Here is a 16,340-nt window from a genome sequence, read left to right as displayed (position 1 = left end):
CAAGTCTTCTTGAAAGAAGTACTTATGCTCTACTTTAGCTGAATACCTGTATTGTGTAATTTTGTCTATGTAGATCAACGGTTATTTTTGTGTACAGTATACACCTAAGTTGAAATTGTAATGAATAAGATTAGAAATTCTTTAAATGTAATTGACACAATTGAATATTTAGCGGTAAAATAATTAGGTTTTGTTTTTCTTTTAAAATTGGCCATGTACTGGCAGGATTTGGAATAGGCGTAAGGTAAATGTTTTTCGTTGCTTCTAATGCAATGAGACTTGACTTTCAGAGGGTAGACCATTATACCTTCTGCGACTGGGACAAATGGATGTGAAAGGCCTTGTCAAATCTATAGGAGAAGAAGGTCTCCTGAAGCATGTAAGTAATTTTGTGTACATATAAGTATTTAAGTGTTAAGTGTTAATAGTTTATATATGACATGTCTGTTTTGACATTGTTACTTATTTTAGAATGATTTATTGTTAATTTGTTCTCTTCATTTATTTATTTCCTTATTTCCTTTCCTCACTGGGCTATTTTTCCCTGTTGGAGCCCCTGGGCTTATAGCATCTTGCTTTTCCAACTTGGGTTGTAGCTTGGATAGTAATAATAATAATAATAATAATAATAATAATATATTCACCCTTTTTGGTAGTGCACAGTAGTTGATTTTAATTACAGCACCGTTTCTGTTATTGAATTCTTTAAAATAGCTATTTGTTTGTGGTAGCTGATTTCTATACACTAATCAATCAATAAACTTTAATTTAATTTTCCTGTGATATATGTTTTGGTGTTACATTCGATACAAAAATCTGAAATAGGGAAATATAAAATTGCTGCCTGAAGGGTGATTAGACTTAGGTAAAAAACTGCAAAACTGTATCACAATGTTTATCTAAATCTAAGATATTGGCTACCATAAATAATTGTTAATAAAGAATTAATTTTCCATTTACTTCTTATGTTTCATTCATGTTCACAGACGTTACATATATGCGAGGAGGGTCTTCGTCTTACCGAAGAAGCTACTAGCAGTCAGGGAAGGCCAGTTACGACTTGGACATTATTAGTTGATCTCGAAGGACTTAATATGCGTCATTTATGGAGGCCTGGCATTAGAACTTTGTTAAAGATAATTGAGGTAATTTATATGCTCTTATTTATTGCAAATTATGCGATATGGTTTAAGTAGACCGTGAATAGATGGAGGTTATCTCTTCTTAATTATAGGTGTAATGTGAAAAATGGAATTTTATTGATGAAATTTGTCATTTTTATACTTGCCTGATGTTCATTTTGCTTTTTCTCCAGAAGCTCAGTCTATCGAAATTTACCCCTAAAATTTATTTGTACATGCATACATATACCAAGGCACTTCCCCCAATTTTGGGTAGTAGCCGACATCAACAAAGAAACAAAAACAAAAAGGGGACCTCTACTCTCTACGTTCCTCCCAGCCTAACAAGGGACTCAACCGAGTTCAGCTGGTACTGCTAGGGTGTCACAGCCCACCCTCCCACATTATCCACCACAGATGAAGCTTCATAATGCTGAATCCTCACTGCTGCTACCTCCGCAGTCATCTAAGGAATCGGAGGCAGCAGCAGGGCCTACCGGAACTGCGTCACAATCGCAGTTGTACCAATAGGAATACAAACCCTCGCCCTTTTGAATAGAAGTACCGGTAAGTCATCTTCCCCTAACTCAACTGTAAGAAAAACAACACATCCTGTGTGGAAGAGTAGCTGGAGTGTGAGGGATTAGGCTGTCCCACTCTAGTCTTATCCTTGGTAGTGACTGGACGTTCACTTCCTGCAACCCTAGCTGACCTGTGTGTAGTGTTCTTCTGTGCTTTCTCTTTTAAATTTCTCTTGGTGTATTGGTATTTACGTTTGTGCGGTTCCGTGTTTCATGTTCTTCACGGAGCAGTACTGCGAGATGCGTAAGTGCCTTGGCTGTAACGGCACTTTTATGAGTCGCCACATGGTTTACCACTACTCGACCTGCTCATATTACAGCGGTCAAAAGTGTTCCTACTCTTTCATGTACCTAGAATGTAAGGACTGGCTGGAGGACCAATGGTTGCTCTACAAGAGAAGAAGGAAAAAGTTGTCATAAAGGTATCGTTATTCTTCCAAGACTGCAGCAGGTGTGGCTGACCTTATTCCTTCTCCACCAGGATTAGGTTTCCTGTATGTCTTCTATACCTTCTCAGGTGGAAAACGAAGGTTTGGTACTCAAGTTTAGATAATCCTAGGATCCCTGTCAGTGGCTGGACCCTTTTTTTTCTAGGTATGCCATTCAGCATGAGAGAAGGCTCTCGTGTTGATCTGGTCATTCTTTGGTCTCGAAGGCTCTCCGACTTCTGAATCTTTCTTTGATCTCATCAGAGCAGGTATTTCAGAAGGGGAGATGCCTTCAGAAGGTAAGTCTGCCTCACGGAGTGTGGTTTTCAAGGATTTCCTAAGAGAGACAGAAAGGATGAAGGTAGTTCTCCAGGGAATAAGAGGATTACCAAGTACGTTCATACTCTGGGTTGTTCGTCACTTCAGGGATGAAAAGATGACTACGACCTCAGATTCTCAGGTGATACTGATCGGTGCCAGCTCCTGTTGCAGTCTCCTAAGGACATAGTGACCAGAAGGAAGAAATCCAGGATATCCCACTCGCCAAAACCTGGTTCACCACGTGGTCCGATGCGTCCCTTTTTCCACGAACCCTCAAGGGAGAGAAGACCAACTGGGATATTAGGAGAATAGAGAGAATGTATCACTGCTTCATTGCCCATCACACTTATGTGCAAATTTTCTCCTCTTCAGATGATGAGACGGATTGTAGTTCCCATCTATCATCGCCCTCACCTACTAGGAATGATCGTACATTGAGTAGACATTGTAGTTGTCAGGAGAAAGATGAGAGGGAGTTCAGTTTCTGCGCGAGGACTTAGGGGGAGGAGCCCCCACACAATGAGGAAGGCCCCCACACCCTCCTCCAGGGACTTTCAGAACCCTAACTGAATGGAGCATTATTACCTTGCATCCGATTAAGGAAGTCAGGTGATGGTTAGCAACTAGCCTGGTAATATTAGAATTACTGCTTACAAGCAACCAGACACACTGGTCTTCTGAGATAAAGCAAAGGAAGCTGAATATAGTAAGTTAAGAGCTTAGAAGCACGATACTATCAATACTTGGCTGGTTAAGTCTGTGTTAGAGAAAGGTGCGGACAGGTCATATTTGCCGTCATTCCCTCTATAAACAACTTGTCTAGCCTTCTCGATTTTCCCCTGAACTAAAAGTCAGTTTGATTACCACTCAAACTAGAAACATAATTTCCCTGTGAGGAATAGTGAGGCAATCACAGTGCTCACAACGGTAATTTAAATCACAGTATTATCCTTGTGCAGTAAATACTTACAAATCCAGAGGGAGATAGCTTAAAATGTACTGTAATAAAACTTATCACAAATTGGAAGAGGGGTATGTCAAGTTGTACTGTTAGCAACAGAGACAAATAAAAAAGACCCTGGCACTTGCCATTAACCACTAGTGTCTGTCATTACTTCATTACTTTACTAGAGTATGAGTCTATTGAAAGGAAAGAAAAGGGAAAGGAATTTTTTCATAAATATTACTGGTAGTCGATAAACTGAGCTTCTGGAGAAGAAGCAATAAGAATATCAGTGAAGGTTCATAGAAATGGGGGCAAATACACTGGATTTAACTATTCCATTCCATTTACCTATTATTGTTCATTACACTATAGTGAGTTATATTTAATCACTTAACCCTTTTACCCCCAGGCTCTTTGGAAATTTCCAACCCCTTAACCCCCAAGGGGTTATTTTTTCCCCAGCACATTTTGCAGTATATTTTTTTTTAATTGCTCTAACAGCCTTAATTTTTGTCATAGAGAGGCCAGGTTGGTCTCATTCTCTTGGAAAATGCCTGAATTTTCTCAAAAAAATATTAAAAATATGAAAAAAAAAATTTTATAGCATTATTTTGCAAGGACGTACCGGTATATCCATGGGATAAAGGGATGAGTTTTGTGAAACGTACCAGTACGTCCTTTGGGGGTAAAAGGGTTAATCACTTAAAATTTACTTTAGAAACTTTAAATAGTTAAGTATACTAGTGAAGTGCGGTATATTTTTTACCAATTTTCCTTATTTGCCAAGGAAATTTTCATCGTAAAACTGTATCATGTTTTATTATCTGTAGCAATGTAAATCACATTTTCTTAATTATCTATTTTATGAATCATATTATGGTGATCTTAGATGATTGATATGCCATTTAAGATTGTTCTTTAGCTCTTTTGAAGTTAAAAGGATGGCTAACTCAAGGCATTGCTGTAGTAGCTCAATCAGCCTGGAGAGAGAGTTAAACATTTGAACATAGTATATTGTTAAACAATTAGTCATAACCATGATTATGAATAAATGATAATGATGTTGTTACTAATTATAGATATAGTACTGTAATATTGTTAATGACAATAATATTTAGATTCTTCAATTGTAATGGTCACATTTCAGTAGGTTTTCAAAAGAAAGATGACATATTGGTAGTACAATAATAGAATTTACATTTTAATATGTATGTACAAGATGGAATGACATTTCAACTTGAAATAAATGTAAAGATCACACGTCAAATCTCTGCACTATTAAGGATTCTCGTTTCTTTTGAGAAACTACAAAGACTAAATCGCTATTCTTCATAGGTCTAAATTGGACTTGCTAGCAAATAAATACCATAGTAAAAACCAATAATAAATAATGATAATAAAATTGGTCAAAAAACCGTATGTGATATAATCTAGATGACAGAGTACCAGATGGGCAAAATTAACTTGAAAATCTACTGAAGCGAACAACACCCAAAATGGCTGCCGGCACCGAGGCCGGCCAACCGCTTCCAAAACTAATATCCGCAATACTGGAAAAGGAACAAATGCCCGGTACTGAAATAAACTGTCAAAACAAACTATGGTACTTAACATTGGTAAAGGTGAAGTAGCAACGTCAGTCATGTTGAATTAACGACAATTACTTCCGAAAATCACTATACAAAAACTTATCAACTATGCGGGCAAGTCCAAAACAGAAGGATGACCTAGAAGGCGTTCGTGTGGGTGACGTGGCGTGGCCCAAGTGTGGTTTCTGGGGTCTTTGTTACAGCCCTTCCCTTTGATGGAGGAGTTATCTAAATGGAAGACAGCCTGTGAATAGTGGTTTTCACACGCCCCTAATGTATACACGACACTCACGAAGTGCTCGCGCTAGGGTTGTAACCTCTGCATTCCATGCTTTTAATTTCCTCTGGTATATTTGGAAGATTTATATCAGAAAAAGTACAAAGAAGGACTTTTTCACCGGGCGTCACAGGTCTCTCCCCAGAAATAGATTTTTCCTTCGTCAAAATCCCTTTATTTACTTGACGACCTCACTTTTGAGTATTACTGTACAATGAAATAGATAGTTATCAATAAATGTTGTTAATCAGTTGCTCTGTAATAAAAATAATAACATTGCCCCCAAAGCTTTACGAGTGTTCTTCCTTAAACAGATTGTTGAGGCAAACTATCCTGAAACAATGAGTTGTGTGTTGATCATCCGAGCACCTAGAGTCTTCCCCATTTTGTGGACTCTTGTTTCTACTTTTATTGATGACAATACGAGGTAAGGATTTCTAGCAACGTCATAGTTTCATGATTTTTCAGGGCATTATGTTAGTTGTTTTTTTGTATTGTAGTCTTTTGATTAGAAAGTCTAACAATATGGATACAATTGTCTTTGTACAGTATTTCATTTGCATAACGTTTCACAGAGGTGTCATGTAACTGAAATGTGATGTTTTTATGAGTCAAGCAATCAACCAAAAGGAAATATTTTTGTATATTTTTCAGATCTAAGTTTTTGTTTTATGGAGGGAATGATTATCAAGGGACTGGTGGTCTGATTGACTTTATGCCTAAGGAGAATATTCCTGATTTTCTAGGAGGTGATTGCAAGGTAAGACTACTGTTTCATCCTCATTTTAGTGGTGTGTTCATAGTGTATGTAGAAAATTTGTATAATAAATACTTTGCATTGCCATTTAAATTTGTATGAAGGTTATTATGCAGTTAAAGAAAATAGAAAACGTTTTTATTGCAGTTATATTGCTGTACTTTGTTATAATTTGGGAATTCTAATGGTGCTAAAGCACTGCATGGTATAAAGCACCTACGCTTGAATATGTGAATAATGACTGCAATCATATGTTAATTTCAGCTTGAACTGTAAATAATATTGATCTTAGGCTTAAAACAGTAATTTCTCTTTGTTTTCCTTGTCAAGTTTAGATGTTCTTCTCTTTATTACTTCTTTTTCTTTCTCTTTATGTGGTTGGCGTTTTTGGCATACAGCGAGGCACTCTTTCTCGCTTTGGCCCTGTACCAGAGTCCATGTACACAGTCATGTACCCAGATGAATTGGAGCTTAGAGTAAGAAATCTATTAAAAATCTTGGACTCTCTCACACCTACTGAATGCTAGATCCATTCTTTAAAACACCTCACATAACTTCCTCATTTGAGACTAGAAGAAACTATTCATTAACCTTGGAATTGCATTTATGCAAACCATCCACTGGAATGGTCCGGGCCTTGTATTTCAATTGTTTTTTGTGTGTAACAAAACAAGTCTTTTACATTTTCCCTAAGTTTTTTTTAATTAATCTAGCACCTTGCTTAATTTAACTAGCACAGCCTAGTTGTTGGCAAGTTGATTAAGATAACCATGATTTTGTAAGATAATGGCTGAGTTTACTACAACTCCTTGATGCTAAACATCCGATAAAATTAAGAACGTTGGATATAAAGGTGATTTAAGAACGGTCTAAATTTCAGCCTTGTTATATGTGCTAAACATTATTAACATACTTAGAACTACTAAGTACTGTGTGATATTTTGTCTGTATTTAGACTTACATAGTTTTTACTTCCTTTTACGAATAATTTTGCTATTTTGTTATGCTGAGAAATATAGGCAATGAAGACAGTTTAGGTGTGGGTTTTGTTGCAGACAGCAATTGTATTTTTCTGATCCAGAAGAGACCTAGCATAGGATCTAAAACAAGTTTTAATTTTTTAAAGTTTCCTGAATGGAAGATTGAATATATGAGCTAAACAAATAATTTTCCATCATTAGAAGTATTCTTGAGAAAATATTGATGATTTACACTTTGTTCATGTACATATGAGTCTTTCAGTCGAGAAACATGCCAAGCGCCATTTTTAAAAAGTGTCAGAAATCGCGATTGAAAAATAATAATAATAATAAAAATAATAATAATGATAATAATAATGATAATAAAAATAATAATAATAATAATAATAAAAATAATAATAGTAATAATAATAATAATAATAATGATAATGATAATAGTAATAATAATAATAATAATAAAAATAATAATATTAATAATAATATAAATAATAATAATAATAATTATTATTATTATTATTATTATTATTATTATTATTATTATTATTATTATATTGATAATAATGATAATAATAATGATAATAATAATAGTAATAATATAAATAATTTGAAAATTGGCAATTTTCAATCGCAATTTCTGACACTTTTTAAAAATGGCGCTTGGCATGTTTCTCGACTGAAAGACTCATATGATGGATAAAACATCTGGAAAATTGCGAATTCTTTGACATTGCCTGATTCTTTTACCTCATTAATCATCTCTGTTAATGCCTGATTAACCATAAAACTTGAATATTTTGGAACTTGTACATCAGAGTTATCAATTTAAAGTACAGTACTTTACTCTATACAGTAGTACATCAGTTTTCGAGTAACTCCGAATACGAGCATGAAATTTCAGATCGTTATATGAGTGTTGTTTCAGTCTGTGAGTAAAAATTTCCTTCTATATATGCTTTTTTTGTGGACAAGTACTAATAAGATTAGCACACATATCGATATGCCACACACGCAGTGGTCACTGGCTTTTTGCGCCATTTTGTTTTTGTATTATTAGGCTGCAGCCCCCTGTGCTCAAAGTCTAACTCTTACACTCTCACAGCCGTGCTAGTTGAAGAATCATCTCTCACATACGTCTTTGGAATTTTTTTTTTGTACAGCTGAGACCGTGTGTTCTTTGTCGCATTGTGAATGCTTGTGTTCTTGATAAAGACATTTTGTGCTGGATTGTAAAGTTGACGGTACTGTGACATTTGACCCCAATGTTATTAAAAGAATCAGTTTGAAGAAGAAATAAATTGTGCGGCTGACCTGCAAAAATTGCACATTCGTACTTCAACATCCACAATTGTTACATTTACAAATCTGTACAATAAGGTGGATAATGAAACATTAGAGGAAGCGGAATAGATGCTGTCATTGATGGATCAATGGCAACATGATCTTAACATTAAAGTTATCTGTTTATTTCGATTGATGAGAAGCAGCTAGGAGGTGGTACAGTTACTGAAAACTCTATTTAGGAAAAAAAGCAATTGTATTACAGCTGAGTAAGGGGCAGTACCAAGGGAATGTGGAAATTTCAACTGAGATTATAAGAATGCGGGAAAGCCGGCAAAATTTGATTAAAGATATGGTTTCTCAAAGTCAATCGAAAGTTCCTTTTGATTGGTGCAATTCAAGTAACGTGACAGTAGTTAAGACTATAGTTTGAATGATTTAGATTTTAGCATTTGATTTTATATTCAGTTTTAAGTCCCATTTAAGCTAAAAAAAGTAATATATACATTCTTATTATTGTGATCACACCTCTAGGATTAGACATATCTGTTTCAGGTATTACTGTGATATATTTTGGATGAATTTATGTCTTATATTAATAAAAAAAAAAACGTACGGTAATAAGAGGAATTTTTTTTGGAATGTAGATGTACTTTACAGTATTTTAAAAGTTCAGAAATTTTTTTTTTAAAGATCTCACAGCTAAAAGTTCCTTTCCTATGGGCAATAAAATCGGCTAAATGAATTAATGAATTAAAAGCTCTCTCTTGTATGGTAGATTTTGAAGAACATAAGACTATCTTGTTTCTGCATTCATTCAAAGTTAAGAATCATTTCAATGCTAAAAGTATACTGCAACTCTTTCAAATTTCTTTTTGGGACAAGGAAGTTAGGATTACATCAGATAATATATTTCTTTATATGATGAGGACTGCAGCTACTTCGCTGATTTATTTATTTATTTATTTATTTATACTGTATATTTATTATCATTATTTTTTTTTTTTTTTTTTTTTTTTTTTGCCAAGCATTATCTTGAAGAATCCTGGTTGTTTTATCAAAATTGCTGGGCTTTAGGTGCCTTAGTAGGTGCTTGGGATGTGGTTTAGTAAAAAGTTGGTTTACTTTTATTTTTAGTAATTGTTAACTTGATTAGTTTAGGTTTTAAGTTTTTACTATTCAGAATATTGTTGGGTAAAGTATATACAATAGTTAAGTAATAGATAATGGAAAGGATTCTTAAATACAATATAGAAAATTTATTTTTAAATTAGTTATCACAATTTGGTGGCAAGGTTCTGGACTAGGGGTGAGTATAATGCAATTGAGGAGTATTATCTTATTTCCTATCTTTTCTTCATGAGTCACTTCCATCAGATTTAGAGAGTAACCAATAGGAACATTAGTGGAGGTTCTTAGAAAAAGATGGAATTTTGATAATAAAGTTTGTCATTTCTATATACAGTACACCTTATGTTCATATCAGTCCCCACCCTCCACCTCACAGACTAATGAAGTCAAGAGGATAGGATATCAGTTTCGATTTTAACCCTTTAACCCCCAGGCTCTTTGGAAATTTCCAACCCTTAACCCCCAAGGGGTTATTTTTTTCCCAGCACATTTTGCAGTATATTTTTTTTAAATTTCTCTAAAAGCCTTAATTTCTGTCATAGAGAGGTCAGGTTGGTCTCATTCTCTTGGAAAATGCCTGAGTTTTCTCAAAAAATTCTCAAAAATATGAAAAAAAAAATTTTTATAGCCTTTTTTTGCAAGGATGTACCGGTACGTCCATGGGGTTAGAGGGATGGCTTTTGTGAAACGTACCAGTACGTCCTTTGGGGGTAAAAGGGTTAAGACTGAAGACAGGTGGGTGCTGGCTAGCCACACTGTGGTTGTTACAATTAGTCATCAGATATCATATTGGTGGACATGTAAGCCTCGGGAAATGTTTTAGTTTTTTTTTTTTTAGATGTCAATATAAGCCAGCATTAAGAACAAAATATGAACATCAGGTGAGTAAAGAAATAACAAATTTCATTATTAAAATTCCATTTCTTTAATTATTTGGAAAACATGGAAATTCAAGGAAATCTTTAATTATTAACCCTTTTACCCCCAAAGGACGTACTGGTACGTTTCACAAAACTCATCCCTTTACCCCCATGGACGTACTGGTACGTCCTTGCAAAAAAATGCTATAAAATTTTTTTTTTTCATATTTTTGATAATTTTTGAGAAAATTCAGGCATTTTCCAAGAGAATGAGACCAACCTGACCTCTCTATGACAAAAATTAAGGCTGTTAGAGCAATTTAAAGAAAATATATACTGCAAAATGTGCTGGGAAAAAAATAACCCCTTGGGGGTTAAGGGTTGGAAATTTCCAAATAGCCTGGGGGTAAAAGGGTTAAGAACAAAATTTGAACATCAGGTGAGTAAAGAAATAACAAATTTCATTATTAAAATTCCATTTCTTTAATTATTTGGAAAACAAATGGAAATTCAAGGAAATCTTTAATTATTAAAGCTACTTTGATAAATGAAACTTAATAAATTGAAGCCCTCAATACATTTTATTTAGAAGGATCCTGACAATTTTTTATAATTTCATTTTATATTCAGTGATAAAAGAACCTTTTCTTGTCTCAGACATTTTAACCATACCTTTGTTGTGCCATATTTTTTATTAACATTTGATTCACTATACTAATGTCTGTTTCCAAATGATGATACCAATACAAACCTTCAGTACCTCAACCATTAATTGTTTTATGCCTTAACATGGTTATGCTCTATCATTTAAAAGAGATTAGAGGGAGCTACTAAATATTTTGTAAAACATTTCTAAAACACCTCAGAGCCAACACTGAAACTACTCTCCATTAATAGAAATATCAACAGAATAGATATGCTTATTGTAATCTGCATAAAAATACTTGAATTCTAAGAGGACATTCCATAGATTAATTCAAGTGTTTTTATGCAGATTACAGTAAGCATATCTATTCTGTTGATATTTCTATTAATTGAGATAGTTTCAGTGTTGGCTATGAGGTGTTTTAGAAATGTTTTACAAGATATGCTCTATCATTTAAAAAAGATTAGAGGGAGCTACTAGATATTTTGTTGATTATTACAGCTATGTCCTTAGATTGGATTGGTGATATGTCCTCTTGTCTCACATACAGACTTACTACATCTCTACAGTATTTTTGTTATGAAGAGATATTTTGAAAATCTAAATTGTTCCTTGATTTTTTTTGTAAAAACAAGTTCTATATAAACATGCAAAAATAGCAGATTTTATCGAGGTCATAAAATTTTAAGTCTTGCAATGCATTTTTCACCTCAGATTGGTTGTTTTTCTTACCATTTAATTTTTTTTAACACAAACATTAACCTCTTCTGTCTTTAGTTACTATTACTCAAAGCCATACATGAACAGACAAGTTTTAACACAGTTATAACCATTGAATTAAGTGTGAGTTTCATCAGTTGTTTCTTTGTTTTAGTTCTTCAGTTGGCTGTATTTTACATTTGTTAGGATACACATTAAAGTACTCTAAGGCAACATCTGACAATTTCACAACATTGCAGGTAATGCCATGGTGTGACAAAAAAGGCCATTTACTTAATGTCTAAATAATGACAATAAGTCATGATATATATTCAAGTAAAATAGACACTGTTGTGTCTTATAGTTGCCGAAATAAAAAGCTTTTGTATCATGTTGCTACATTGTGGAATTACTAGATGTGGTCTTAGATTGCAGTGATGTGTACCAGTTCATGAACCCAATTTTTTATTATTATATCAATTTTTACATTATGGTATTATTATAATTCTTGAGGTCCCTGCTATGTTGAAATAACAACTCTCAACTGTGTTACCTATACTAATGGTTATGCTAAAAAATGTTTTAAATGTAAGATGTACGAATGAAACTTTGGTTTAATCAATTTCATTAAAGTATTGTCATCCTTTGTCCATTGTTGTAGAAAGAGCAAGTATTTTTTGAGTTAATCTATGGAATGTCCTCTTAGAATTCAAGTGTTTTTATGCAGATTACAGTAAGCATATCTATTCTGTTGATATTTCTATTAATTGAGAGTAGTTTCAGTGTTGGCTATGAGGTGTTTTAGAAATGTTGTAAGGCTCACTAATTACTAATTGAAGAAGAATGGAATTTGAGTTGTCAAACTTCTATGCTTAAAATTTTACTATCTATTATGTTTAGGTCAGTGGTATTGATCTTATTAATAAGTGCTCTTACACTGCCTCCTTTTTTTTAAACAGTCAAGTGTCATAACGATAACGGGCATGGTAAGCGACTGAAATGCGTTAATATATCTTGCTTTCTTCACTTTCTTTTAATTTGAGAATGATTTTTTATTTCATTTGCTTATTCAGATGGCAACTGACAGACTCTTTGCCAGTCAAAAAATTTTATGCTTTATTTTTTTTTTATTTCTCGTGAACTCCATTTTAGTTTTGATTGTCTTTTACAAATAACATTTTGGTAATTTCAGTTGGAAATCAGTTTAGATGATTTTAACTGGCTGTATATGAAACTGAATTTTGCTTTTCTTTGCCTAAATGGCTCTTATTCATACAAGGACTGGGAAGCATGGGATTTATATATGGAGATCGTAACAAAGGTTTAAGAATTGTGTGCTGTGGTTACAATGTACTAATTATGATAATATAGTTTACTTAACCATCTCTTATTTTACTTTTATTTTTTGACAGCGTGGGTACATTAGCAAGTAATTAACTGTGTAATTCACTTACACTGTTACTTGGCCATCCATATGAGTTTTTTAAATGTAGGTCGTATGTTTACTTTTAAATGCTAGATGACATACTTAATATCTACTTAATAGTTAGAGGAGAGGGTTTTCCTTCTGAGGTTCTAGTTGTTTGACCGAGTTAGCCTACTCTTAGTCTCTTTGATTTCCTACATAAGGAGTTGAGTTGTAGTGTGGTCCTATGTGGATGCGAGATTCTCTTTATGAATGCTAATAAAGTAATGTTTTCAGTGTGGTCCCATGTGGATGCGAGAAGGTTCTCTTTATGAATGCTAATAAAGTAGTGTTTTCAGTGTGGTCCCATGTGGATGCGAGAAGGTTCTCTTTGTGAATGCTAATAAAGTAGTGTTTTCAGTGTGGTCCCATGTGGATGCGAGAAGGTTCTCTTTGTGAATGCTAATAAAGTAGTGTTTTCAGTGTGGTCCCATGTGGATGCGAGAAGGTTCTCTTTGTGAATGCTAATAAAGTAGTGTTTTCAGTGTGGTCCCATGTGGATGCGAGAAGGTTCTCTTTGTGAATGCTAATAAAGTAGTGTTTTCAATATCAAACTTACCCGATGATCATATAGCTGCATCCCTGCTGCCCGACAGAAAAAACCTACTGGCGGAATACGCCAGCGATCGCTATACAGATGGGGGTGTACATCAACAGCGCCATCTGTCAAGTAGGTACTGAAGTACTCGATGTCAACAAAGAACCAATTTTCCCTCTGTCGTGCCACAGGCAAGACCTACTAAATACGCCGTCCCTAACTGGATTTGTTTTCACAACGATTTGGTGAAGTACACTATTCCAGTTTTGAGCTTTCGCTATGCAGGGGTTTTATCTTCATTTCAAAATTTGAACTCGTTTTGGATAGATTTAATTATGGTGACGAAGAGAGTATGGACTCTCTTTCACTTTTAAATGGCCGACCCTTCCCTTAGACGGAAGTGTTGGTGACGAAGAGAGTATGGACTCTCTTTCACTTTTAAATGGCCGACCCTTCCCTTAGACGGAAGTGTGTTTAGGTTTTTGGTAATTTTGCTTAACAAGTTATAGATCTATTTATTTTATATCTCTCCGCCTTCATAGGCCTCTTCGATTAACTTTCCATTTATTATAAACTTATAAAAATTAATTTTTATGTTTGTTTATATGCGACCTTTCCTAATAGTAGGCGGTCCTTACTTGGAACCGAAGTTAATTAACATTGAGCCCGTCATATCGTATTTACCTTTTAAGAATTTAATACTTTTTTAATTTTAATGTTTTATGAAAGAATTTCTTTGATAGTCTCGTACTGTTTTCATAGATGAACTAACGTTTAGTTTAGTCTCCGCAGTTGTTGACGTTCAGAACGTTCAACATGCGCTCTATCGTTACGATAGAGAGAGAGTATTTCACGGTTTCACGTTGCAGTAAGAGTACAGTGAACCCTCGCTACTTCGCGGTTCGACCATCGCGGATTCACCACTTCGCGGATTTTTTCCATAAAACATATATATACAGTAATATATATATATATATATATATATATATATATATATATATATATATATATATATATATATATATATATATATATATATATGTATGCATGTATTTATGTATATATGTAGGTATGTATATGTGTATATATATATATATATATATATATATATATATATATATATATATATATATATATATATATATATATATATGTACACACACACACACACACACACATATATATATATATATATATATATATATATATATATATATATATATATATATATATATATATATATATATATATATATATCTAAAGTAGGAAGATGTGATGTAGTTCTAAGGGAAAAGTATGGGAAATATGTCTGGGTAATAAGCAAAGCTCTACCTCCAGTTTGTTTCTACATTATGATCAGAGATAAATGTAAACAAAACATTGGTTGCCATTTTTTATCGTGCTTTTTAGCATGTTTAGGAAATGCATGATATAAAATCACCTTTAATATTTGTGCCTGTTTTAGTTTAGGGTACTGTAGTACATGCATTAAGTGTTCTGTACATTAAAGGGTAGTTTGTTAACAGTACTACGTACAAGGGAAGGTTTTAAAAGTCTGAATATACATGTTGAATAAATAGGTAAATATGGTGTCACTACTTCGCGGATTTTCACCTATCGCGGCCGCGACTGGAACCTATCTACCGCGATAAACGAGGGTTCACTGTAAACCGATTCTAGCGTTTCGTTCATTCTTTCTTAGCTTAAATGGTTTAAATTCTAAATAACGGAACTTTTTATTTGGGAAACCTTTCAGTTTTTTCCTTTAGCAAATAATATGTTTTAACGATATATAATTGGGCTCTTCTCTCAGGTTCTAAGTCAAGAGAGAAGAGAGAGAGAGAGATAGAGACGGAGGGAGAGAGAGGAGAATAAACGTTTCGTTCAAGCGGGTAACGTTGTTCTCGTTTTTTACTCTTCTCCCTAGTCGCTGTAGGGGATGAAGGTAAAACGTTTCTAGAGTTTTATTCTTGTTCCCAGGCTTTATGCGGTGAGAGATTTTAAACGTAGTTTATTTGATCTAGTGTTTAGTCTCTTTTCCAGCCACTGAATTCTTTATCTTTAATTATGTTTTTCTGTTGCATTGTAAAACTGTTTTCGCAATTACTTCCTTTTAATGAAGGATAGGATTGCGTGTTTCAGGTAGAAATCAGTTAAAGTTTCGATTTCAGTGAAATAAGTGCAAACAGAAAATCAAAAGTGATAAAGTGATATGCGCAAAGTGTTACAGTGTTGCGTTCGAGGGTTCGTCTGTTCGTGCCAGTTGTTCACCTAGTCCGGGACCTCTTACAAGCTCCCAAGCCCAGGGGAGAAGTAATGTCGAACGACTTATGGGTTCCACAGGCCTTGATCGACGAACAGAAGTTTCCCTCCGTGGTTTCGGGTGTATCTACACACGTTGCCCACGTGATCGCCCCACCCACACAAAGACGAGAGAGCCCATTTATTCCTCGTCTGCGGAAGAGGTTTCTCGTAGAAACCATGGACCAAATCTTGCAGCTTTTTAAGTGCAAGTCGGTCCCTTCCGTGCTAGTCCAACGGCCTAGGTGTAGCCACTGGGTCAGTTCGGACTCGCTGCAGTCATCCGACGACTGCACACCTCCCAAGAGAGGCAAGGCGGTACCGCAACAGGCAGTAACTCCGTCTGTTGCCGCACCAGCTGTTTTAGACCCTCAGTCACAACGGACAGTAGCTCCGTTTGTTGCCGTCTTTTGTAGACCCTA

General features: G+C 34.4%; 1 protein-coding gene across 4 annotated transcripts in view; it reads left to right on the top strand.

Moving 5' to 3' along the window:
- retm (real-time) overlaps positions 1 to 16,340 on the top strand; it is a 140,483-nt gene that overhangs the window by 84,994 nt on the left and 39,149 nt on the right. For 2 of the 4 annotated variants that reach the window (XM_068349641.1, XM_068349640.1), the window contains exons 8-12: positions 291 to 379; positions 987 to 1,145; positions 5,578 to 5,690; positions 5,918 to 6,023; positions 6,419 to 6,496. In XM_068349641.1, the coding sequence (XP_068205742.1) occupies positions 291 to 379; positions 987 to 1,145; positions 5,578 to 5,690; positions 5,918 to 6,023; positions 6,419 to 6,496 (545 nt within the window). The remainder of the gene's footprint in view (positions 1 to 290; positions 380 to 986; positions 1,146 to 5,577; positions 5,691 to 5,917; positions 6,024 to 6,418; positions 6,497 to 16,340) is intronic. The other 2 variants (XM_068349643.1, XM_068349642.1) reach the window with 1 other exon arrangement.

Source organism: Palaemon carinicauda, chromosome 26, assembly GCF_036898095.1.
Source record: "Palaemon carinicauda isolate YSFRI2023 chromosome 26, ASM3689809v2, whole genome shotgun sequence".
Taxonomy (NCBI): Eukaryota; Metazoa; Arthropoda; class Malacostraca; order Decapoda; family Palaemonidae; genus Palaemon; species Palaemon carinicauda.
Note: the sequence above shows the minus strand (reverse complement) of the source record. Positions and strands in the feature narration are given on the sequence as shown.